This window comes from Rhinatrema bivittatum, chromosome 3 (genome assembly GCF_901001135.1).
Source record: "Rhinatrema bivittatum chromosome 3, aRhiBiv1.1, whole genome shotgun sequence".
NCBI lineage: Eukaryota > Metazoa > Chordata > Amphibia > Gymnophiona > Rhinatrematidae > Rhinatrema > Rhinatrema bivittatum.
In genome coordinates, this window is record NC_042617.1 from 92,383,423 (window position 1) to 92,410,643 (window position 27,221).

At 46.8% G+C, this 27,221-nt stretch overlaps 1 protein-coding gene across 6 annotated transcripts in view; it reads right to left on the reverse strand.

Annotated features, from left to right (window-relative positions):
- The window catches only part of GPCPD1 (glycerophosphocholine phosphodiesterase 1), a 237,850-nt gene that overhangs the window by 59,476 nt on the left and 151,153 nt on the right, over nucleotides 1-27,221 (reverse strand). For all 6 annotated transcript variants that reach the window (XM_029593475.1, XM_029593474.1, XM_029593478.1 and 3 more), the window contains one exon: nucleotides 11,333-11,398. In XM_029593475.1, coding sequence (XP_029449335.1) covers nucleotides 11,333-11,398 — 66 coding nt within the window. The remainder of the gene's footprint in view (nucleotides 1-11,332; nucleotides 11,399-27,221) is intronic.

The following is a 27,221-nucleotide window of genomic DNA, read 5'->3' on the forward strand; positions in this document are numbered from 1 at the left end:
AGAGAGTAAAATTAAATGGACAACTTTCTCAGTGGAAGGGAGTGGGCAGTGGAGTGCCTCAGGGATCTGTATTGGGACCCTTACTTTTCAATATATTTATAAATGATCTAGAAAGAAATACGACGAGTGAGATAATCAAATTTGCAGATGATACAAAATTGTTCAGAGTAGTTAAATCACAAGCAGGTTGTGATAAATTGCAGGAAGACCTTGTGAGACTGGAAAAATGGGCATCAAAATGGCAGATGAAATTTAATGTGGATAAGTGCAAGGTGTACATATAGGGGAAAATAACCCATGCTATAGTTACACAATGTTAGGTTCCATATTAGATGCTACAACCCAAGAAAGAGATCTAGGCGTCATAGTGGATAACACATTGAAATCGTCGAGTCAGTGTGCTGTGGCAGTCAAAAAAGCAAACAGAATGTTGGGAATTATTAGAAAGGGAATGGTGAATAAAACAGAAAATGTCATAATGCTTCTGTATCGCTCCATGGTGAGACTGCACCTTGAATACCGTGTACAATTCTGGTCGCAGCATCTCAAAAAAGATATAATTGCGATGGAGAAGGTACAGAGAAGGGCTACCAAAATGATAAGGGGAATGGAACAGCTCCCCTATGAGGAAAGACTAAAGAGGTTAGGACTTTTCAGCTTGGAGATGAGACGGCTGAGGGGGGATATGATAGAGGTGTTTAAAATCATGAGAGGTCTAGAACGGGTAGATGTGAATCTGTTATTTACTCTTTCGGATAATAAAAAGACTAGGGGGCACTCCATGAAGTTAGCATGTGGCACATTTAAAACTAATCTGAGAAAGTTCTTTTTTACTCAACGCACAATTAAACTCTGGAATTTGTTGCCAGAGGATGTGGTTAGTGCAGTTAGTATAACTGTGTTTAAAAAAGGATTGGATAAGTTCTTGGAGGAGAAGTCCATTACCTGCTATTAATTAAGTTGACTTAGAAAATAGCCACTGCTATTACTAGCAATGGTAACATGGAATAGACTTAGTTTTTGGGTACTTGCCAGGTTCTTATGGCCTGGATTGGCCACTGTTGGAAACAGGATGCTGGGCTTGATGGACCCTTGGTCTGACCCAGTATGGCATTTTCTTATGTTCTTATGTTGGTTCCATCCTTATGATTGATGTAAGCCACTACTGTCACATTGTCGGACATTATCCAGACCAACTGAGCCTCTAGCCCAGGGGTCAGGAACCTATGGCTCGTGAGCCAGATGTGGCTCTTGATGGCTGCATCTGGCTCGCAGACAAATCTTTAATAAAAAAGTAAAAATCTAACAAAACCCCCCACCCTCCTGACCCCCCCCCCCCCCCCCAAGACCTGCCAAAAGTCCCTGGTGGTCCAGCGGGTGTCCAGGAGCGGTCCGGGAGCGATCTGCTGGACTTGGCCTGTCTGCTGCCAGTAGTTAAAATGGCACAGACGGCCCTTTGCCCTCATATGTCACTGGGGTCGACCAATGGCGGCGGTAGCCCCTGTGACATAGTAAGGGCAAAGAGCCGTCGGCTGCCAGTAATCAAAATGGCGTCGACGGCCCTTTGCCCTTACTATGTCACAGGGGCTGCCACTGCCATTGGTCGACCCCAGTGACATAGTGAGGGCAAAGGGCCGTCGGCGCCATTTTGACTACTGGCAGCCGACAGCCCAAGTCCAGGAGATCGCTCCTGGACCGCTCCTGGACCCCCGCTGGACCACCAGGGATTTTTGGCAGGTCTTGGGGGGTCAGGGGGGTGGGGGGTTGTGTTAGATTTTTACTTTTTTATTAAAGATTTGTCTGCGAGCCCTGGGCCCCCGCTGGACCACCCGGGACTTTTGGCAGGTCTTGGGGGGGGGGGGGGTTCAGGAGAGTAGGGGGTTGTAGTAAATTAATTTGGTAGGTCTTGGGGGGGGGGGGGTCAGGAGGGTGGGGGGTTGTAGTTAATATGGCTCTCACGGAATTACATTTTAAAATATGTGGCGTTCATGGCTCTCTCAGCCAAAAAGGTTCCCGACCCCTGCTCTAGCAACTCAGCGAACAGCAGGCATGCCAACTGAACCGCTCGTGCCTCCAAATCTGTTGATGTTCCACTGAAGCTCCACTGCATTCCAGCGCCCTTGCACCAACTTAAGACAAATGCGAGCCTACAAGGTTGGGGGGCTCACTGTCAAGAGTACCAACCAATCCAGCGTCATCAGGGAAATTCCCTTCCTGAGATGGTCTGCATATAATCATCAGTTCAATAGGGATATCACCTCCAACGGAAGGTGTAGCTTTACTGCATAATTCTGAGACTGTGGACTCCAATGGGAGAGCAAGGCGCACTGAAGGCAGCGCATATGTGCCCTCGCCCAGGGAACCACTTCTAATGTGGCATCCATCAAGCCTAGGACCTGTAGTTAAGAATATATGGTCGGATGAGAGTTCCGCAGGGATCAGACTTGCAGCATCAATGAATGGATCCAAGACTCCGGCAGAAACACTCTGCCCTGCCTTGTATCAAATCAAATCCCGAGATACTCCGGGGTCCGAGATAGTTGCAAATTGCTCTTGGCCAGATTCACCACCCTGCTTAGTTCTTGTAGCAAGGAAACCAACCTGCGGGAAACGTGAAGACTCTCTTCCAATGTCTTGGCTTGAATCAACCAGTTGACCAGATAAGAGTGAACTAGAATGCCCTCCTTGCTAAGGGCCATCGCTACCTCTACCAGGACCTTGGAAAAGGCGCTAGGCGCTGTGGCTAGTCAGATAGGCAAGGCCTGAAATTGGTAATGACAATTCAGAATGGCAAATCGGAGGAATCGCTGATGTTTCTGCTGGATGAGAATATGCAGATACACCTCTGTCAGATTCAGAGACGTGAGGAACTCCCCTGCTTGATCCACCATTATGCCAGAGTACACCAATTCCATCCTGAAATGTGTGACTTGTAGATGTTGGTTGATGCCCTGGAGATCCAGTATGGGCAAAACGATCCTTCCTTCTTGGGCACAATAAAATAAAATGGAACATCGGTCTGTATTTCGCTGTGATTTGAGAACGGGGATCACCGCTTTCAGAATGAACAGTCATTGTAATGTTGCTTCCACTTCTACCCTCTTCTGAGGGGAGTTGCATGGGGAGACCACGAAGGAATCCGGAGGAATGCAAAGAAATTCTAGAGCATAGTCATTTCAAACCACTTCGAGAACTATTGACACTAAGTAATCTGGGCCCACCTGTGATAAAACTGGGATAGACGACCATCTACCTTCCACACTAAAAAGTGAGTACACAAACCTTCATTGGAAAGACTGAGGGGCTCTGCCCCAAATTCCTCTGACAAGCTCTCCTGCAGATACTGCAACAAACAAGCCCTAGCCTCTATAGAAGTAAAGACTATAGTTTGAAAGGCCAAACTGCAAGCATCAAAGGCCTAATTTAGGGACTCAAATCTTCCTATTGTGAGCATCTTTAAGGGCTATGCCTCTCTATTGGGAAGGGTTTTCCTTGTGACAGCACAAACTGGGGCGTCCACCAAGGGTGCCCTTAATTTCTCTTTCTTCCGCTAATAGCGGGTACAATCTAATCATAGCCTTGCCTACTTTAAAACTGCCATTGGAGCACTTCATTCCACAGAAATCACATTCCTTGATCTTCCTATGTAGAGGCAAGACTTTTTTTTTAGAGCTCCTGATGCCTGCCATAATCAAATCTTCTTTCAGTTTCTCTTCTTCCCCTTTAACTTCAGTAATACTCAAAATCTGCAAGCAACTGGATATCAAAGAGGAAAAGCAGAGTTGCTTACCTGTAACAGGTGTTCTCCCAGGACAGCAGGATGTTAGTCCTCACATATGGGTGACATCATCAGATGGAGCCCTGTCACGGAATATTTTGTCAAAGTTTCTAGAACTTTGACTGGCACACTGAGCATGCCCAGCATGCCACGAACCCTGTGGCCACCAGGTGTCCCCCTTTAGTCTCGTTTGTAGCAAAAAGTAGGAGTGAAAAATAAAATAAGAAAATGTTATCGAACCCAACTCCGGTTGGGTTTTGTGAGGACTAACATCCTGCTTTCCTGGGAGAACACCTGTTACAGGTAAGCAACTCTGTTTTCTCCCAGGACAAGCAAGATGGTAGTCCTCACATATGGGTGAATAGCAAGCAACAGGCTGAGTCATACGAATCAGGCCAACCAGCACACAACATGTGCAACAGGCACATCTGGGATGCTGTTTGCAAGGATGAGGCAGCCTGAAATTCACAGTGGGTCGAGGTAGGACGAGTTGGGTTTCTACACTGGGAATAAATTCCTTAGGACAGACTGGCCAAAGACAGAGTCTTGCTGTCCAGCCTTGTCTAGACAATAGTGAGCTGCGAAGGTGTGGAGAGAGCTCCTTGTCGCAGCCCTGCAGATGTCAGCAATCGGTACTGGACAGTAGTGGGCTACTGATGTTGCCATTGCCCTGACTGAGTGCACTTTCACTCATCCCTGAAGTGGAAGGCCTGCTTGTTGGTAGCAGAATTCAATGCAATCTGCCAACCAGTTGGAGAGTTTGCTTGCCCATCGCAACTCCAATTTTGTTTTTATCAAAAGAAACAGAGTTGGGTGGACTTCCTGAGGGTAGTAATACAGTCTAAATAAAATGATAGCGCACGCTTACAGTCCAAGGTGTGTAGAGCTCACTCACTTGAATGAGCATGAGGCCTTGGAAAGAAAGTGGGCAAGACTATGGACTGATTTAAGTGAAAATCTGTTACCACCTTAGGAAGGAATTTAGGGTGAATTCAGAGAACCATTCGGTAATGGAGGAACCTTTTGTAAGGTGAGTAGGTCACAAGGGCCTGTAACTCACTTACCCTGCGACCAGATGTGATTGCTACTAGGAAAATTACTTTCCATGCAAGATATCGGAGTTCGCAGGAGTGCAGTGGCTCAAAAGGAGAACGCATGAGCTGTGCAAGCATCACGTTGAGGTCCCACGCCACAACCAGTGGTCGTAGAGGTGGCTTAAGCTGTATTAAGCCTCTCATAAATTGACTCACCAGGGATTGAGCCGTTATCGGTGCATCCCCTACTCCTTGATGGTAAACAGTGATGGCACTGAGGTGTACTCATATGGAGGAAGTCTGTAGTCCAGATTTCGAGAGGTGCCAGAGATAATCCAAGAGTGCTGGTGTGGGGCAAGAAAAGGGGTTAAGGTCCTTTTGTGTATACCACCCTGTAAATCTTTTCCATTTAGAGCGGTAAGATTTCCGCGTGGAAGGCTTACATGAAGCTACAAGGACTTGAGAGATACTAGTAGAAAGGTTGAGGGGTTGCAATATCAACCTTTCCAACATCCAGGCCATCAGAGATAGGGTCAGGAGGTGCAGATGGCGTAACTTGCCATGATTCTGTGTTATGAGGTTGGGCGCTGTGCCCAGGCGAATGGGTTCCTGGATAGAGAGGTCGAGAAGTATGGGAAACCAGATTTGGCATGGCCAATACGGGGCTATGAGTATCATTAAGCCTTGGTCCTGTTGTAGCTTCATGAGTCTTGCTGATTAGCGGAATTGGAGGGCACGCATACTATGTTCCAGGGGCGGGCGAAGGCATCCATGGTTGGTGCTCTTTGGTCCCTGTGTAGGGAGCAGTATCGTTCCACTTTGCGGTTCTGTTCGTACGCAAAGAGCCCATTGGTGGAAGATTCTGCTCATAACAGAGGGATCCAGAGACAACTTGTGGGGCTGGAAACTTCGGCTGAGGCTGTCTGCTATTGTATTCTGTGTGCCTGCCAGACAAGTGGCTCGCAGTTGTATTGAGTGCGACAGGGCCCAGGCCCAAATCTGCGCCACCTCTTGGCAGAGCAGATAAGAGCCTGTGCCCCCGTTTGTTCAGGTACCACATGTCTGTTTGAATCAAGTCTATCTTGTTGGATAGGCAGTCCCTGAATGCATAAAGGGCGTACCGCATCGCCCAAAGCTCCAGGAAGTTGATCTGACAGATCGTTTCGTTTTTTGTCCAAGTCCCTTGGGTTTGAAGGCCTTCCACATGGGCTCCCCAACCTAGGTTGGAGGCGTCCATGGTTAAGGTCACCTGAGGAACTGGTTGCTGGAAGGGTAGACCTGTTTGTAGGTTGGCCTTGTGTGTCCACCAAGTAAGGGACAAACGAAGTTGACTGGTTATGTGGACAAGGAACGTAAGCGGCTGAGTGTCTTGATGCCACTGAGACTTTAAAGTCCATTGTGTCAGTCTCATGGCTAAGCATGCCATTGGGGTGACATGGACTGTTGATGTCATGTGGCCAAGCAACTTGAGAAGTTGGCGAGCCGAGGCTGTTTTTCGAGTGAGGATAGAGCTGGCGAGACTGGACAGCATGGTTGTCGGGTAAGAACCCTTTGGCTACTGTGGTGTCTAGGTCTGCTCCTATAAAGGAGAGATGGTGTCAAGAGGGATTTCAAGTAGTTGATCAGAAATCCCAGTGAGTGCAGGAGCCGTATAGTGAGACTGAGGGAGTCTAGGGCCCCTTGTCTGGACTGGCTTTTTATGAGCCAGTCTTCTAGATATGGAAAGATGTGTATGCCTTTGTGGCGTAAATGTGCAACCACTACTGCCAGGCACTTTGTGAACACTCGGAGCGCAGAGGCGAGGCCAAATGGCAGTACTCTGTATTGATAATGCCTGTGACCCACCACGAATCGCAGGTACTTGTGATGAGGGAAGATTGCAATATGGGCATATGCGTCCTGAAGGTCCAGAGAGTAGAGCCAATCCCTTTGATGTAGCAGAGGTAGCATGGTGCCCAGAGACACCATCTGAACCGTTCCTTGCAAAGAAACGTGTTTAAGGCACAGAGGTCCAGAATAGGCCAGAGGCCGCCAGTCTTTTTTGGAATTAGGAAAATACCTGGAGTAGAATCCTTTCCCCTGCTGGGTCAAGGGAACCGGTTGTACGGCCCTGGCATACAGAAGGGTTAAGAGTTCTGACTTGAGAAGTGTTGTGTGATCATCCCGGCTCCATGCTGGACTGGGTGGGGAATCCGGGGGTATAGTTGAAAAATTTAGACGGTAGCTATGGCTTATGATGGACAGTACCCACTAGTCCATGGTAATTGGGTGCTGATTGCTTGCAAAGTGGCAAAGGCGGCCTTCCATTGGGATCAAGGGGAGATGGCTGCTGCTCTCTGGAAAGGAGTCAAAATTCAGTCGGAGGACCAGCTTGTGGAGCTGGCTGCACTCTAGGTGTCCTCGCTTGGCGTGCATGTCCACTCTGAGGGGCTCGAGCTGGTTGAGCACGGGACATGGGAGGATAATACCTACGCGGTCTATAAAATTGTTTCCTGGTGTCCCTGCGCATAGCCCTGTGGGCTATGGAGGGTGCCTCTGAGGTGATAGCTGAAAGTTGACGCAGGGTCTCATGATGGTCCTTTAACTGGGCCACTGCATCTTGGATCTTATCCCCGAATAGGTTTTCTCCTGTACAGGGGAGATATGCAAGTTTGTCCTGCACCTCCAGGTGTAAGTCTGAGGCCTTGAGCCAGGCCCAACGCCTAGCACGAATGCCCACTGCTGAGACTCTGTATGCCATCTCAAAAGAGTCGTAAGCAGCTCTGACCTTGTGTTTACCTGCTTCCAATCCTTTTTGTAGGATGGAGGTCAAGGTCTCTTGCTGTTTTGGTAAGGTCTCTGCAAATTCCTGGACTTGTTTCCAGAGATTTCTGTTATATTGGGTCATGTATAACTGATATGCTGCTATTCGCGCTATCAACATGGACCCTTGAAAGACTCTACATCCTAATGCATCTAATGCCTTCTGTTCCTTACCAGTAGGAGCAGAGGAGTGTGGACGGGATCTTTTAGCCTTCTTTTGTGCTGATTCCACCACTGCAGAATGATGGGGCAGCTGGCTCTTTTGAAAGCCTGGGGCTTGTTGAACCAGGTACATAGCATCTGTCTTTCTGTTGACTGGAGGCACAGTACCTGGATGGTCCCACAAGCGGTGCAAGAGGTCAAGCAGTACTTCATGTACTGGTATCACCATTACCTCTTTTGGAGCATCTACAAATTGTAAGACCTCCAGCATCTTGTGGTAAGCGTCTTCCTCCGTCACCAATGGAAATGGGATAGATTCAGACATCTCCTTGACAAAGCTGGCAAAGGAGAGGTCTTCAGGAGGAGATTGACACCTTTCTTCCAGGGGTGAAGGCTCTGAGAGCAATTCCTTGGATGAGCAATGGCCCAAGGATGCATCCTCCCATGGATCATAGGGAGTTTCTTCCTCACCTGCTGGTAATTCTGAGGAAGGAAGGATACCAGAGCCTAGAGGGCGAGAAGGCATCGATGGATATTGAGGTGGCATCGATGGATGCAGCACCGGCATTGAAGGAGTCGGTGCCGGCTTCAAGGGCATCGAAGCAGATGATGTACACTTACGCACCGACAGCCCTGATGGCCCTGGAAGGGGCTCCGGCATCAGTGGATCCCATGCTGGGATCAGGCTGGAAGTCTCTTCTTCCTCTGAGGAACCCGGTATGTGAATTGGGAACCTGCGGAGGCCTCAATGGTCAATGTCCATGTCCATTATGGACATGGACCTCGGACACCTGGGGCATTTCCTAAACCCGGTCGCCATGCCGAAAAATGGTGGGCGCGCAGTCAGTGACCGTTGGGCACCGAGGTAGGTAAGTCACTGGGAACCGACCGCAAAATACGGGAAAAACACTTACCGAGTGTCGGAGGGAAAGGAGTGCGATGGGGGACCCCGGTGAGGGATTTTTTAAGAAGTTAAACTTCAAATATTTCCGTGAGGAAAGTTGTGAGAAATTTCTCACACAGCTCCTAAACCGGGAGGCAATTGCTGCGTGGAAAAAAAGGAGACTAAGGGGGACCCCTGGTGGCCACAGTATGCCCAAGTTCCAGAAACTTTGACAAAAGTATTCCGTGACAGAGCTCCATCTGATGATGTCACCCATATGCGAGGGCTACCATCTTGCTTGTCCTGGGAGAATGTGCTATTAACCTGTCATTTGCTTGCCAGAGGTCCATCTGGCTGCCCTCTCTACTGAGACAGGACACTAGTCCTTCAGAAGGTTGACCAACTGCAGTGGACTCAGGGTGAGAAATTTGGCTAAATTACTACTTTATGCTGGGTAGTTTAATTGGCATTGCCATTGAGAAGTGCAAATTAACTTAGTTAAATACATAACCTTTTTAATAAAAGTGCTTTGCTCTGTTAACCAGAAATTTAAAAATATCTGTCATGTATAGAACCATTGTTTGCTTTATGCTACTACAATAAACTCATTAATGCTATTTAAAAAAAAAAAAAAAAAGTGTAGATATTCTCTTTACCTGAACTTTTTAATGTCAGATAATCTTAACTGTAGGAGAATCCCTTATATCATTATGCGATGCCCCCAGACACAGATATATTGATCATGGAGTCTAATATAGACATCGTCCTTACGCAACAGGGGCATCACTGGAACCTGCTAGACATGGTTGGCTGAAATAAAAGGGAAGCAAAACCCAACCGTATGACAGTGGTGGTTTGAAATCTGATGGGAACAAATGGTGCAGAGCCATGGAACAGAGTACGGAAACAAACAAAAACTTATAAAAATGACCAAAAACCCTTGACCAGGGTAAGTATAAGTAACAAAAACATGGGCCTGTATGACAAGCGATCCTGCGAATCTGGCAAAATCAAAAAGGTCCAGAAACAGAGGCATGAGGCACCAAAACCACAACTCCATGAAAAAAGAAATACTGAAGGGACACCACACGGACATGTGGCATAATGGCATGCTCAGTGAAGTACAGTCAAAGCTCTAGAAACTTTGACATAAGTTTTCTATTCCAGGCTACATCAGATGATTTCACCCCATATGAGAACTGACATCCTGCTTGACTAAGTGACCCCCCAGAACTTGGAAAAACACTCATCAGGGTTCCAGTCCTCCTCATCTCAAGTTCTCTTCCTGGTAAAGACTAAGGGAGTCCCTTTCTGACAGAAGAAGAAAGCACTTCCCAATGGCAAAAACCTGCTGGATTAACTTAAGTTCAGGATGAAGATAAAGAACCACTCAATAAAGAAACAGTAGTTGCCCCTGAAGCTGCAGTCCCAACCAGGGCCTGTAAAGAAAAATTGCTGGCTGAAGCACTGGAGACCCCTCTATAGGTAAATAAAATCCCCATGGCTCTAAGAAGACTTATTTCTGACATGTTAGACATCACACTGGCTGGAAAAGCTTAAGAAAAGCCCTAATGGTCTGGATGCCCCTCTCCCAGAACAGTGGACAGTGACCATCTATCTCTCTCCAATTCTGGACAAGATCTGCAAAGGAGACCACCCCCTGAACCCTACATAGACTGCTGTGTTTCCTGTGCTCCAGCAGCCTGTCATGTTCTCCCCCAGTCAAACCATACTCACTTAGTATTCCCAAACAGTTCTACTGCTGCCAAGATCCCTTTGGGACACACTTTTCTCCCAGCCATAGCAATTCTTTGCTTCATTTTTTGGAAAACTACTGAATCTTACCAACTCCCCACCCCAAAAGGAGGGAGTAAGGCCACTAGAGGAGAAGAGAAGGGGAGGAAAGAAAACGAGAAAGGAACCAAGAGAAGCAGGGAGGAAGACCAGACACTAACTAAAAAAACAATCGTCATTCTCCATGAGAAGGTCCCTTGGTTCCTGACTATGAATAATCCCTCAAAAGACCAACACTCCAGGAACAGCCTATTTGACTGAAATCTTTTCCCAGCCTAGAACAGGCACTAAATAGGATGATTACCTACCATCTGCTGGAGACAGAGAATTCTGGCAGGCTAGAGCAGCACAGGACCTTATAAGGGTTGACATCAGCAAGCCTGTTGGTCTCTGCCTCCATTTGCTGGTAGGGAAGTATAAACCCACTTGTCTCGATTGGTCTGGATAGACAAAGATTATTTATAATAGCTGGGTGTACTTTCTATTTTTTGGATGCCAGAAACTTGTTTTTTGTTTTGGTTTTTTTTTAAAAGACTTTGATATCCCAAACCAATTATGTTTGCTGGTGGTTTGTGCTGTGAGGAAGCAATCTTCTAAACTTAACTCATGCTTCTTGGAGCAGAATGTTTTCACTTAGGAAAAAAAAAAGTCTCCATTTATTTCACACATAATAAGCTACAATTCCATAACAATGCTCAAAAAGGTGAACAGCAGAATAAAGTCATTCCAAGGAGAAAAGAAAGTCTGGATAAAAATGTGTATTGGTTCAAGAGTTGGTTTCATATTTAGTAAGGCTTGTCTCACAGAGTCATGTATATTAGTTGGGGGCTAAATTAAAACAGCAAATCAAAGAAAGAAAGTTAAAGTTGAATTTCTTACCCTTTGTTGGCAAATCCATTTAAGTTCAATGTTAAAGCCAACATCTTCAGGAAGAGCTTCCAATACCTATGGAGGGAAAATAATTGGGCATCTATTTATTTATTTATATATTTATTTTATTTAAAGGCACTTGTTGCAGATTTTGCTTCACATCAATTATAAAATTGCTTTTCACATTAGTGCTAATGAAGTACAAAGCATCACTTCTCCCATCTTGGGCCTCCCTTTCCCTTTAAAATAAGAAAAAGGATTGACATACTAAACGGTTTTTTCCTTTGTGTGTCTATAGGAAAAATGCTAAGCACATAAACTCCTAAGTGACCAACAGAACATACAATGCTTGAGTTTTGGCTCCCTGTTTCTGCTGGTAGTTTCTTTATCATCTGCCAACAGGAAAGTGATCTGGGGTGATTTCTTCATAGAACCTTCATCTACCATGAACTTCATTAAATGAACCCTGTACTACAAAGGGCAGCTAGGGAAGTATGAATTTAGGAACCATAAAACTGATTTCTCAATAAAAGAAAAGATTATGAGGGCAATACTCAGAGCTGGCAAACTGCAAATTTATCTGAGAAAAGTTATAAGCAAAACTTTAAGGGTATTTGGTGAGACTTACCTGGATAAGGTTAAGTCTTATCCAGGTAAGTCAGAAACTAAAAATCTCCCTTTGTGCAGGTAACTTCATTTCTGCTTGCTTCTGTTTGTGCAACTGCTCTCCAAGCCAGGATCCAGGGCTTGGATTGAGATTTCTCCTGTACCCAGCCCTCCATTGGACCCTCTCCTCCTCCTCCACCTCGTGGCTGTTAACCCCTCCCCCAGCTGGAAGACGTCACAGAAACTAAACAAATCCACCTTTAAATCTCCATCTTACACAGGCGTCGCGCGCCTGCGTCGCGCACCTAAGGAGCACAACAAAGGGGCCAGCCCCTTTGTGCGCCCCTTAGTGCACCCTCTGAGCACCCTCCGGTTGTACCGCTGCTCTACAGGACCTGACCGCTGCTTGACCATTCCTCTACGCTCCACCGTCTGCCAACAGCTCTGTGACTCCAGGCACCCATTAAGGTTACCTGGCCCAAGCACCTACTTTCAGCAAAAACTTCACACGCATCAGGTGACTTCTATCTTTTACAGCTTGCTGTTAGTGTATGTACCTTTAATATCTGCTCTTGACTCTTCTGACACCGTTGTATATGCTTCAACCTCTATTAATTCACTGTTACAGTCTCCACTTTACACCGATATACTATTTGTGACCACAACCTCCCTGTTTGTTTATTTCCTCCTGCTATCTGCCCCCTGCCTACAGCACTGACCGTTCCTCCTTATCCCCCCACCATGGCCTGCATTTCCAGCCTCCCTATCCCACGCATCCATCACCCCTCCCACAGAACACATTACCCCCTATTAACCACCCAGTCCACCCAGCACAGATCCTTCCTCCTCCCTATCCTCGTCTCCCCTTTTACTCAGCTCCTCGGTCTCACCACCCTTTCTATCATGCTTATGAATGCTCAGTCCCTATCCAAGAAAACTGTCATACTGTCTGATCTACTAGATGACCATAAGCCAGACATATGTGCCGTCACTGAAACCTGGCTCAAGGACTCTGATATTGTCCTCCTCAATCAGCTCCCTTCTGACACCTATGACTTTTTCTCCATCCCAAGACCGAAGAAACGAGGCGGTGGTCTCCTCCTTGCTGCTAAAAAGCACATGAATCTCAAACCTGTAAAAATCATTACACCACACAAATTAGAGATTGGGCTATTCAAATCTCAGAATCTCCAGGTCTGCCTAGTATATGCCCCCCCTAGCATTCTCGAACACAACCCCTCCCCCCTTATAGAGTTTATCTCCAACAATATCAACAGCGATGCCCCTGCCATTATCCTGGGGGATTTCAACCTCCATGTTGATGCCACCCCCCGCTCCACCTCATGTGAAGCCATCCTCAGCACACTCGAAGCCATCGGCTTTACCCAAGTTATCACCTCCCCCACGCACAAAGCAGGGCACACCCTGGACCTCCTCTTTGTCAACTCCAGCATTAGCCTACCCTCTAAACCACACTGTACCCCTGTCCCATGGTCCGATCATGCTATTGTCAAATCCTCCATCTCTATAAAGATACCCAAACCATCCAAATCCCCCTCCACCACATCTTTTGCCTACAGAAAATCCTGCCCCAGTGAGGACCTCACTTCAGCCTTTGCCAGCTCTTCTCTGAAACTCAACTGCTCAACTCCAAACACAGCCCTAGACTCTTGGAGCCACATCACCTTAGATATCGCAAACAAACTGTGCCCTATCACCACACATAAAACTAAACTATCTGAAAAAAAACAAAACCCATGGTACTCCCCAGACCTCAAACTAATGAAACATGAGCTCAGGCAGAAAGAACGCACATGGCGTAAAGACCCATCCCCGCAAAAAGCATCCATATTCAAATCCTCACTACATCTCTACAGGCTAGCCACCCTTAAAGCCAAATGAGACTACTACGCCCTAAGAATCCACGATTACAAATATAACCCCAAAGCCCTCTTCACCTATGTTTCTTCCCTTACCAAACACACATCCCCCCCCATTCCTGACAGCGAAGCCAGCAGCAAATGTGAAGAACTGGGACGCTACTTTCATGACAAAATCGCAACCATCCTTCTCCGATTTCCCTCCTCGCTCCCAGCTGCTACAGCCACTGACCCACCCTCGTCCTCCTTTAACGACCTTGAACTCGTTTCATCCACTGAAATCACATCTATCTTCAAAAAGATGAAACCTGCGACTCATCCATCAGACACTATCCCCACCAAAGCCCTCCTCACCATACCTGACATCATTTCCAAACCCATTGCAGATGTTATCAATTGCTCCCTCTCCTCAGGCATTGTCCCTGACCCACTCAAGCATGCTGTGGTCAAACCACTGCTCAAAAAACCTGCACTTGACCCCAAGGACCCTGCCAACTTTCGCCCTATCTCCAATCTCCCTTTCATCTCAAAAATCATGGAGAAGGTCGTCAACTCGCAACTTACAGAATTCCTTGAAACTCACAACCTTCTCCACCCCTCTCAATTTGGCTTCCGTAAACACCTCAACACTGAGACCCTCTTACTTTCCTTGACTGACTACTTACTCAGGGGAATGGATCAAGGTCACAGCTACCTTCTTGCTCTACTGGACATTTCAGCAGCTTTTGACAGCATAAATCACACCCACCTCCTTGCCCGCCTAACCGACAATGGCCTTTCCGGCACAGCCCTTAAGTGGTTCTCATCCTACCTCGACAATAGGAAATTCACCGTGAAAATAGGCAATGCTGAGTCCTCTCACTACGCCCTCGCCCAAGGAGTCCCCCAAGGCTCCTCCCTCTCTTCTACCCTCTTTAACATTTACCTCACCCCCTTGTGCAAACTCTTATCAGAACTTGGCCTCAAATTCTTTCTCTACGCTGATGATGTGCAAATCATCATACCCATTCAAGGCTCCCTATCTGACACCCTTGAATCCTGGGGAAACCATCTCGCTGCCATCAACTCCTTACTTACCAACCTCCACCTCGCTCTAAACACTGCCAAAACTGAACTCCTCCTCATATCCCATCACCCCCCTACCGATCCCGCACTCACAATTGACTCTGCTATCAAGATTCCTCATGCACAGCCCTGCGCAAGGAACCTGGGGGTCCTAATTGACCAACAACTGAACTTCAAAAAACACATCAGTGCCATACTCAAAGAGGGTTTCTTCAAACTTCAAGTCTTAAAAAACCTGAAACCTCTCCTTCACGCTAGTGACTTCCGCACTGTCGTCCAGGCTACACTGGCATCCAAGATGGATTACTGTAACTCCCTCTTTCTTGGCCTACCCTACTCCTCCTTAAAGCCCCTCCAAATGCTACAGAACACTGTAGCCAGAACCCTCTCCAACGCTCACAAATACGACCACATTTCCCCTATACTGAAGGACCTACACTGGCTCCCTATTCCCTCCCGCGTCCTCTTTAAATCCCTGACCATTATACATAAAGCCTTATATTCCCATCACTCCAACTGGCAGGCAGATCCCCTCCAATTTGCCTGCTCGAATCGGCCGACAAGGACCACTAACAAAGGGTCCCTCCATGTGCCATCCCTAAAGAAAGCGCACCTCACAGCAACAAGGGATCGGGCGCTCTCCATTGCTGGACCTATGCACTGGAACTCACTCCCAACCCACCTCAGACTTGAACCTTGCATCACCAAATTCAGAGCCCAGCTCAAAACCTGGCTATTCAAACAAGCCTTTCTCCAACTTCCTTGATGAATATTGAATTTTGATGGATCATGACCTGAATTTGACTATGACCTTGTTCTTATGACATTATAGTTCACTTGTTGTTTGTTCCTATGCTTCTCTGCTCTCCTTATGGTTTTTTGTACCCCTTACCCTTCCCCTGTTACTTGTAATTTCCGTTGCTTTTGTTCCATGTAAACTGAGGTGATGTTTTGACTAACATCGGTATAAAAGACTTTAAAATAAAATAAATAAATAAATAAGGTTAGGTTAGGAAAATTGGTTCTTACCTTGCTAATTTTTGTTCCTGTAGTACCACAGAGATCAGTCCAGACTCCTGGGTTTTGCCTCCCTTCCAGCAGATGGAGGCAGAGAAAATTTCAGAAGCACCGGCATATAACCTGGTGTACCACCTGCAACCCCCTCAGTAATACTATGTACCAAAGCTGATACCAGAACAAGAACAGTTCCAAATCAAACTAAGAATTCAATATCCCCCAAACGAGCAGAGGAAAGGAGAAAATACAAACTGCCAACCATTATACAGAATTGAAAGGCAGAAAAAAACAACACAAAAACCAACCCAGTACCAATTCTTCAGATAACCAACTCCCCAGAGCTGGGCGGGACTCTGGACTGAACTGTGGTACTACAGGAATGAAAATTAGCAAGGTAAAAAACAATTTTTCTTTCCCTCTACGTACCCAGATCAGTCCAGACTCCTGGGATATACCAAAGCTTCCTTAACATGGGTGATACTAGGAGAGTCCCGCTAGAAGGACAACTTTTGGAGCATGGACATCCAGTCTATAGGTATGCAAAGACTTCCAAGGTGCTGCACAGCAAATCTCCTGAGGAAAAGCTAGCTGAAACTCTGCCCAGGATGCAGCCTTGGCCCGTGTTGAATGAGCTCTCAAGCCTTCCGGGATCGGACGACCGCAACAAATATAAGCTGCTCCAATAGCCTCCTTCAACCAACAAGCAATAGTCACCTTTGAAGCTTTCTGACCCTTCTTAGGGCTACTCCACAGGACAGAGGTGATCAGACAGTCTAAAACTGTTGGTCACCTCCAGGTATCGCAACAAGGCCCATTTGACATCCAAACACCTTAACTCTGAGGCATGGGCCGACACTACCTTAGGGAGAAAAGACTGAACTGTCCTCAAAGAAATCCTCGAGTTTGAGATCTGCAAGAAAGGCTCCCTGCAGGATAATGCTTGGATCTCAGACACTTGTCTGGCTGAACAAATAGCTATCATGAAGACAACCTTCAGGGTAAGATCCTTAATGGTAGCTCTTCAAAGGGGCTCAAATGGCACCTCATACAAACCTCCAAGAACTAAATTAAGGTTCCAAGATGGGTAAATAGGTCAAGAAGGAGGATGCAAATGTTCCATTCCCCAAAGAAAACACACCATGTCTGGGTGTGCCGCTAGCGACTTACCATGGCCCTTGCCCCTAAAACCGGCTAGGGCGGAGACTTTGACTCGCAAAGAGCTCTAGGAGAGACCCTTCACCAGCCCATTCTGCAAGAAAGCCAGGATATGGAACAATGATGCTCGTGGAGGTTCAACTTGTTTGAGGGTACAACCAGGACTCAAAAACTCTCCACACCCTAGCATAAGCCAAGGAGGTAGAGGACTCTAGAGCCTGCAACAAAGTGGTGATGACATCCTCCGGGTTTCCCTTCTTCCTCAAATGCTGCCAAGCTGTTAGACAAAAGTGATTTGCTGGATAGAAAGATACAGGATCTTGACTAAGCAGGTTTGGAAGGTGTCCGACCACTGCTAAATTGATCAGATTCGCAAACTAAGGCTGCCGCAGCCACTCTGGAGCTACCAGGATCACGCTTCCTGGATGGATTTCTATCCTCATGAGTGGCTGCGGCAGCCACAGAGGAAACACAGATGAAAACGTCAGTTGGTCACGGAAGAACCAGGGCATCGACCCCTTCTTCTCCTTGCTCCAGTCTGCGACTGAAGAAGCGAGGGACTTTGGAGTTCCTCATTTGCCATTAGATTCAGGTGGGGAACCCCCATCTTTGTATAATGAGACTCATCACTTTGTCTGAGAGCTCCCATTCTGAGAGGTCCAACTGCTGACGGCTGAGGAAATCAGCTTGCACACTGTCGGACCCTGCTATGTGTGAAGCTGCTATCTGAGCTAGGTGCTGTTCTGCCCAAGAGATTAACTGTGCCGCTTCTCGAGCCACCGCTCGACTCTTGGTCCCCCCTTGGCGGTTGATATAGGCTACTGTGGTTGCCTTGTCGGACAGGACCCTGACCGAGCACCAGAGGTAAGAACTCCTGGAGAGCAAAACGCACTGGCGTGTTTCGAGGCGATTGATGGACCACTATGCTTCCTGCAGCAACCACTGCCCTTGGGCTGACTGGGACTGACACACTGCTCCCCATCCAAAGATACTGGCATCCGTCATCACCACTGTCCAGCGCAGAATCTCCAAGTCCACTCCACAGCGCAGATGACTGGCTGAAAGCCATCAAGACAGACTGGACCGTGCAGAGTCGGTAAGAGGGAGTGGGAGATGAAACTGCTCCAAGGCTGGATTCCAACGGGACAGTAATGCTCGCTGAAGAAGCCTCATATGAGCGAATGCCCATGGAACAAGCTCCAAGGTGGATGCCAAGAACCTGCAAGTAATCCCAGACTCCGGGCACCTGGGACTGAAAAAGACATTGGATCTGAGACTAACTTGAGAATGTGCTCCTCCGGGAGAAAAACCTTCTCGGCTCAAGTATCGAAACGTGCTCCCAGAAAATTCAGAACTTGCGAGGGGAGAAGATTTATTTATTTATTTATTTATTTATTTTTAATTTTTATATACCGGAATTCCTGTATGCAATACAAATCAATCCGGTTTACATGTAACAAAAAGGTTGCCCTGGTCTGGGAGGTTAGACCGGAGTTTTTTTACATAGAACATTGAACAATAACAATCAACCAATGAACATTTACATTAACATTATTACAAGGAACAATGAGAGTATCAGTAATATTTAACAAATAATAAATAACCTTGTTCGTGTTTTGAATGGTATGTGTGTGTTCCCCTTTTTACAATGGACTTTAGTAGCGAATATCGAATGCAGTAAACGGTTATATAATATGTCCTCTATTAAATGACTGTTAAATAGGCATTGCGACTAAGCAAGTACATGTAAGAAATTAAGTGTAAGAAATTAAGTGTCAAGCAAGTGTCAAGCAAGTACGTGTAAGAAATTACGTGTAAGAAATTCAGTGTCAAGCAATTCGTGACACCCTACAATGGTTGGATCTGAAAGTCAGGAGGAGGTGCTTATTTACACTCTGGGAATTGGAATGCTTGCCTGAAGAGCCAGGTTTTTAACCTTTTTTTGAATTCTGGTAGATTGGGTTCGAGTCGTAGGTCTGGTGGGAGCGCATTCCATTGGTGTGGTCCTGCAGTGGAGAGAGCTCTTTTTCTTAGTGTTGATTTGGCAGGAGCTGCGACTAATGTGCCTTTGTAGGCGTTTCTGATGGGTCTAGAAGATAAGTGTGGCCGAAGTTGAATTTGTAGAGATATAGGTGCGGCGTTATGGATTGCTTTGTGAATGATGGTTAAGGTTTTATATAGGATTCTCTGTTTAATGGGTAGCCAGTGGAGGTTGCTCAAGATGGGGGTAATATGGTTTCTTCTGTTAGTGTTAGTTAGGATTCTGGCTGCGGCATTTTGTACCATCTGTAGGGGTTTGATGCTGTTAGAGGGGAGGCCAAGTAAGATTGAGTTGCAGTAATCAAGTTTCAAAAAAATAATGGATTGAAGAACGAGGCGAAAGTCATTGAAGTGAAGGAGTGGCTTTAGTTTCTTTAGGACCTGTAGTTTAAAGAAGCAATCCCTGGTGGTTGTGTTAATGAATTTTTTTAGGTTAAGTTGGTTGTCAAGCCATGCTCCTAGATTCCTGACGTCTGCAGAGAGCTCCATGTTTTGTGCCAGGCTGGGTACGTGGGTGTTTGGTTTGTGAGAAATCAGTAGCAACTCTGTTTTGCTGGAGTTTAGAATCAGGTTCAGGCTGGAGAGTAGATGTTTAATTGGTTGAAGACAATTCTCCCAGTAGTCGAAGGTTTTTTGAATTGATTCTGTGATGGGGATGATGATCTGGATGTCATCTGCATAGAGGTAATGAGTAAGCTTGAGTTGTGATAGGAGATGGCAGAGGGGGAGGAGGTAAATGTTGAACAGGGTGGGAGAGAGGGATGAACCTTGTGGTACACCTTGGTCTGATAGGATGGGGTCAGATTCCTTGTTGTTAATTCTGACCTTGTAAAACCTGTTTGATAGGAACGATTTGAACCAACTGAGAGCTGTGCCTTTGATTCCTATGTTTGATAATTGTTCTAGTAGTTGTGAGTGATTTACCGTGTCGAACGCTGATGATAGGTCTAACAGGACCAGTAAGAATGACTGTTTTTTCTCCAGGTTCAAAAGTAAATTATCAGTGAGAGAAAGCAAAAGGGACTCTGTGCTTAGTGATTTCCGAAAACCGTATTGTGCAGGGGAAAGAATGTTGTGCTCCTCGAGATATTCGGAAAGTTGTTTATTTACGGCTTTTTCCATGAGTTTGGAGATCAGGGGCAGGTTTGCAATGGGTCTGAAGTTGGCTGGGTCCGTGGGTGATGCAGTTGGTTTTTTCAGTAGGGGTTTGAGGATTGCAAGTTTTATAGAAACATAGAAACATAGAAATGACGGCAGAAGAAGACCGAATGGCCCATCCAGTCTGCCCAGCAAGCCTCACACATTTTTTCTCTCATTCTTATCTGTTACTCTTAGCTCCTTGTTCTATTCCCCTTCCACCCCCACCATTAATGTAGAGAGCAGTGATGGAGCTGCATGCAAGTGAAATATCTAGCTTGATTAGTTAGGGGTAGTAGGGGCAGTAACCGCTGCGATAAGCAAGCTACACCCATGCTTATTTGTTTTACCTAGACTATGTTGTACAGCTCTTGTTGGTTTTTTTTTTTCTTCTCCCCTGCTGTAGAAGCAGAGAGCCATGCTGGATATGCCTTGAAAGTGAAGTATCAGGCACATTTGGTTGGGGTAGTAACCGCCGTAACAAGCCAGCTACTCCTCGCTTTGTGATTGCGAATCCTTTTTTTTTTCTTCACCCCTGTCGTTGAAGCTATGCAGGATATGCGTGAAGCATCAGTTTTTTGTTTTTGTTTTTTGTTTTTTTTTTTTTTCCCCCTGCCGTTGAAGCAGAGAGCTATGCTGGAAATGCGTGGTGTATCAGTCTTTCTCCCATGCCGATGCAGCAGAGAACCATGCTGGATATGCATGGAAAGTGAAGTATCAGGCACATTTGGTTTGGGGTAGTAACTGCCGTAACAAGCCAGCTACTCCCCGCGTTTTAGTTGATTAGGAACTGTGCCCATGGCTAGAGAGGTATTGATGATTTCCGCAATAGGTTTTGCGACGGTGCTAGGGATGGCGGTGAGCAGATTAGTAGGGAGTGGGTCCGAGGGATGTGAAGATGGTTTAATTTTTTTAAGTAGATTTTCGATCTCCATGGCTGATGTGGGCTCGAATGTCTCTAGACTAGAATTCAGCGTGGGTAGGTATGTGCTGTGAGGTGTTGGAAGGGTTTGATGGGTTGTAAGTGAGCTAGTAAGGTTTGAGATTTTTGTCTTGAAGTAAGTGGCTAATTCGTTGGCTTTGCTGAGTGCTAGTTGGTCTGGAATGGAAGGTGGCGTTGGTTTGGTGAGGGATGAAATGTAAGAGAATAAAGCTTTAGAGTCGAAGATGAAGTTATGAATTCTTTTTGCATAGAAGTCCTTTTTTGTTTTGTGTATGGCGTTTCTGTAGGTGTTGAGGGTGGCTTTGTAGTCCAGTCTGGATGTGGGTGAGGGGTTGTTTCTCCAGCTTTGTTCTTTGTTTCGTAGTTTTTGTTTTAGGGCTTTGAGTTCCGGGGTGAACCACGGTTTTCTGTTGTCTCTTGCCGGTTGGATTGTTTTTGAGGAGGTTGGGCAGAGTTGGTCCGCTATTTTGTTCGTGAGTTTGATCCATGAAGAGGTGGCTGTGTTGGCGTCTGAGAGGTCTATTTGTTTGAGATCTTTAGAGCATTGATCGGTGAGTAACTCCAGTGAGCATGGTTTCCTGAAATGAATGATGGTTTTGGAGATGTTTGTAGGTGGTGTGTTTTTCATTTTGAGGGTTGTGTCTATGATCTGGTGGTCTGACCAGGGGATTGGCGTGCAGGTGGGATTGGTATGGATGGACCAGCTCTCGTTGATAAAAATGAGGTCTAATGTATGACCTGCTTTGTGAGTGGGCCCGTTGATTATTTGTGAGAATGCAAGGTGACTGAGGGAGGTGAGGAACTGCGAAACCTTCCTCACCTCCCTCAGTCACCTTGGATTCTCACAAATAATCAACGGGCCCACTCACAAAGCAGGTCAAAGCAAGATGACTCTTGGAAAGCAGGACAAAGCAAGATGACTCTTGGAAAGGCTCACCACCCAACCCAGGGATTGCAAAAGGCACATCACCATCTCCATTGCTTGACTGCATAGGTCCTGTGAATTTGCTCGAATCAGCCAATCGTCCAGATAAGGATGCACCAGAAACCCCTCCCTCCTGAGAGCTGCTGCTACCACTACCAATACCTTAGTGAAAGTTCGTGGAGCTGGCCAGAAAAGTTCCTGCCCACTTTACGAGCATGAAAGGACTGGTTCCAAGACTGTGACCTCCTCGAGGACTATCTCTGCCCCATAGCCGGGGTTCTACTCTGGCGAAAACGCCAATGGCTCCAAAAACATGAGCATGGAGGAAATGGCCCTCTGGCCCCCTTGGGCTTATCCTCCGGCAACTTGTGGACTTTGTTTTCACCCAAGAGTTTTATGAGCTGCTTGAGATCTTCCCCGAAAAGCAGCTTGCCCTTAAATGGAAGAGCTCCTAGCTGAGCCTTAGAGAAAATATCAGCCGACCAATTTTGCAACCAGAGGAGCCTCCTAGCAGAGACAGTTGATGCCATAGTCTTGAAGTATGAAGAAGATCATAGAGAGCATCGGCGCCATAAGTGGCCGCTGCCTCAAGATGTTCTGCGGGCTAGGCCTCAGAGAGCGACAAGGTTCTACCCTCCTGAAGTTGCTACACCAATCTCAAAGAAGCTCTGAGCATAAAACGAATGCAGACAGCAGCCCAGATGCCTAAAGCTGAGACTTCAAAGAACCTTGAGGTGTACTTCCAGTTTCTTGTCCTGTAAATCCTTCAGAGCCACAGCTCCCACCATGGGTATGGTTGTTTCCTTGGTAACAGCAGAAACGGACGCATCCAGCTTCAGCACCCGCAGGAGTTCCAGAGTGTACTCAGGCAAAGGATACTACTTGTCCATAGCTCGGCTCACCTTAAGGTGTCTCTGGAGTATCCCCCTCCATGACTATCAACTGCTTCACGGACTTGTAAAAAAGGAAGTTCTTAGCAGGAGCCCGAAAGCCCACCATGTCCAGGTCCACATCCTCAGTCTACATCCTCTTGAGGTGCCGGAATACCCACCTCCGCCAGGACAGCTAAATCAGGGGATCCAACTCATCCCTCTCAAAAAGGCCAGCACCTGAGGATCATCCTCATCCACAGCAGGTACCTTCGACCGATCCTCGGATAGAACTGCGGGTCATGATCCGGCTCCACATCTGGGGTGACATCCCCTGGTGAGCCAGTCGGGAGGGACTCCTCCGAGGAGCCCTCCTCCAAAGCCCTCGACAAGAGACCATGAACCCTCTAGACCCTGGTAGCCACCGAGGACTTGAGCCCCTTACCAGAGGGGGGGGGGCTCAGCCACCTTATGCTTGCAAGAGGGCCGCCCCAAGGCCTGGAAGGCCAGAAAAGCTTTGTGCTTTAAAAGCATAAATTCCAGAGAAAAGGAGAAAGACAGACAGAATCCTCCTCCAGAGGATCTGAATCCTTCCCTGATTGCTCTACGCGGGCCCCCGGGCATCCTCAGGGCTTAAATCGGGTGGAGAAAGTGGCAGTAGGAGATCCCCTCCCCCTGCTGTAGCCTGAGACTTTGTGGCTAAAGTGTCCAAAATGGCCGCTGTTCCCGTGCTCATTGGGAATGGATTGCAGGCCCCACACAGTGCCTCCCTTCAATCCCCTGGGCCGGCGCTGCCACAAAGAAACTGCCACTGTCCCGCCGGACGTGCCTTCCCCTGCAGAGAGACACCAGGAGCAGCGAGAGTTCCTCGATAAATGTGAGGACACGCGATCACACACGGAACAGCGAAGCTCCTTCAGCATGTCAGCAGTGTGCACAACCACACAGGGGACAGCCGCACGGGGGTGGGGGGTGTGAAGAACCCCCGGGAGCCAAAAAACAAAGACAAATGGAGAGGATATCCCGGAGCTGCCTCCCTGCACCACCGGTGTCGGGGAAAAGCAGCAAGGATAGGCAGAGCGCTGTCCGAAGACTGAACAGAAAACAAACACCCTCTACTTCTTTTTTTTTTTTAAACAAAACTTTACAAGCACAACAAAATACAAAGAGAAAGAAAGATAGCCTTATCTGAAGCCTTGGAAAAGGTTCATTCTCCTCTCTGAGACCTGGAAGGTGAGGGAACTGGAGCACCAGCTTTCAACCTCTGGCTTGGGAAACTGGAGCAAATTTGGGTCACCAACCCCTGCTCGTCCGGCCCTGCTACTAGGCAGGATGGTCCCAGTAGGACCTGCCACCCTCCTAGGAGGGAAATACTGTCCTAAAAATGTTTCTTTTTTTTTTTTTTTTTTTTTTACTAAGAAGTTCAGAACTGTAGGTTTTGCACCTCCTCCATCTGCTGGAGACAGAGAAATACTGAGGGGTTGCAGGTGATACACCAGGTTATATGCCAGTGCTTCTAAAATTTTCTCTGTCTCCATCTGCTGAAAGGGAGGTAAAACCCAGGAGTCTGGACTGATCTGGGTACATACAGGGAAAGCTATTAACTTTAGCTGAAGAGCACTCATTATATGTGTGCTCACTGGCTAAAAGTTTAGCCTTGGCCCAAAATATCTCTAGTGACACCTCTTTGTCTGGAAATATTTTATGCGTACAAATTTGTGAGCACAAAATTAATGCAGGAGGGGAGAGAGGAAATATTTAAATATTGGGTATGCTGTAGGTAACTGAAAAAAGCTACCTACATAAAGTCTTTCAATTATAGGTCACTCAATTAAAATATATTTTTAAACTGTACAGTCTATTAATACATTATATGCATTACAGTAGATAAAATGCTGAAAGCCTTAATTTTCCAAGATTATTCTGATTTAAAGAAAATAGCTGGGGGTAATGTTTCCAAATGGGTTATGAAAAGAAGGAATCGAACACGCAAGTAAGGTCCTTCGTTTTCAGTTTAAACAGATTTCACCCATAAATTCCCAGATTTTCCAAGTGATAATCGGTTTAAACCAATTTCCACCCTGATTTAACACTGATTAAAGAGCAGCTCCAGCGCTAAAGATAGTGTGGGTCAAAGCACCTGTAGCATTTTAAGTCTAGTCTCCCCACCAGCAAAAGCGTTCACTCCCCAGTGATGCTGATGTTGCACTGGGAAGCAAGCACCTCCCTTCCCCTCCCCCAAAGCAGCTGCTGCTTGGTGCCACCGATGCAGCGTTTAAAAAGGGTCATGCTCACCAGGAGCACTTACCCGCAGGTTCCCTGGCCCCACACAAAAGCAGAAATGCAGTGCTGTTGAGCAAAGGAACCTCAGTAAGCATGCTACCAAAGGAGAAAGGAGACATCTGGAGCCCCAGTAGTAAGGCAAATGAGTGGGGGGATGAAAGGAAGAGATTCTAAGGAGTAAGGGGAGAGAAAGGGACAAGTTAGGGCAGTGATGGCCAACCTTTTGAGCTCAGTGTGTCAAAATTCATAAAAAAGCCGAGCATAACTCGGGTGGTGTGTCACTTCTAGAAAAATCCATAATTGTGATATTTGTAGCTCTAATTAATAACAAGTTATAATTTTAATATATGTACTGTATTTATTAATAAAGCAAAAACAAATAATTCTTTACCTTGCCTGCTTAGTGACTTTTTTGTTGCTGAATTTCGTCAGCTAAATCTTCAATTAAAACACTCTCTCCCCCTCCACCCCCCCCTCCCACACAAACTCTTACTCCCCTGGATTTTCTCATACACACTCATGCTCTCACACTCACTGGCTCCCTCACATACACACAAACACACACACCCAGGCAGGCTCCCATTCATTTTCACACCACTCCCGCTCCATCCTCCAGGCAGGCACCAATTCATTGTCACACACACAGACCCCCAGGCAGGCACCAATTCATTCTCACACACACAGACCCCCAGGCAGGCACCTATGCATTCTCACACATACACCCCCAGGCAGAGTCCCATTCATACACATGCAAACACTAAAGGCAGACCCCCCTCTCTTTTGCCAGCAACCTCGGAGCCTCTCTCATTCCTCTGCTGCCATTGTCACTGCTGCCACATGACTATTGGGGATGTTACTATTCTTGCACATTCCCAAAGATTACATGTGCCAATCACTAAAAAAATATATATTTTTTTTAACCTTTGCTGTCTGATCTTAGTTTTCCAATTGGTTGGTCTCAGGCTTTTTTTTTTTCCACCTTCCCTTTCTTATTTTTTTTTTTGCCAATTCCTTTTATATTGTCTTTTTTTCTGTTTCTTTTCTCTCCATCTTCTTCCCTCAAACACACAGTCAGGTTCTCATTCTCACATGCATTTCTCTCTCTATCACACACACACAGGCTCTCACTGGCACATGCTGTCTAACTCTCACACACACAGGCTCTCTCTCACTCCCACATGCTGTCTTGCTCAAGCACATGCAGTCTCTGCAAACATTCAGGTCCTCACTCTCACACACAATCTCTCAACTCATGTCATGCACACGCGCACACACACAGACCCTCAGCCTCTCTCTCACCTCTGGGCCTCCTCTTCGCGGGTCGCGCAGGATGGGCTCTGCAGTGGCCCTGCTACAGGGCCTCTTCCTCTTCTCGGGCCGCTGCGATTTGAGATTCGCGGCGGCCCGTAAGTGCAAGCGATGCTCCTCTTCTGCACGCACTGATGCTTCTCCTCCTTCCTGCCCACGCGGCTCCGGCAACGTTTACTTCCGGGGCCGCACAGGCAGGAAGGAGGAGGAGCATCAGCGCGTTCAACACGATCTTTTTCTTTGGGCTGTGGTGAAGTGAGCCTCACCACGGCCCTGCCTGTCGCTGCGCCTCCCTGCGCCCGGGGGCATTGGGGGGGGGGGGGCTGGAGGGATACTAAAAAAACTAATTTTAAAGGGTTGGCGCAGCTGAAAAAAAAAAAAAAAGGCTCGGCACAGCCAATAAAAAAAAAAAAAAAAATCGATAGTCCCGAAACGCTAGGCGTGTCAGCAAAAACGGCTCGGCGTGTCACCTCTGACACGCGTGTCATAGGTTAGCCATCACTGAGTTAGGGGATGGGAGTAGAGATATGGATACTGCTGAGTAGGTGAGTGGAAAAATCTAAGAACATAAGAAATTGCCATACTGGGTCAGACCAAGGGTCCATCAAGCCCAGCATCCTGTTTCCAACAGTGGCCAAACCAGGCTACAAGAACCTGCCAAGTACCCAAA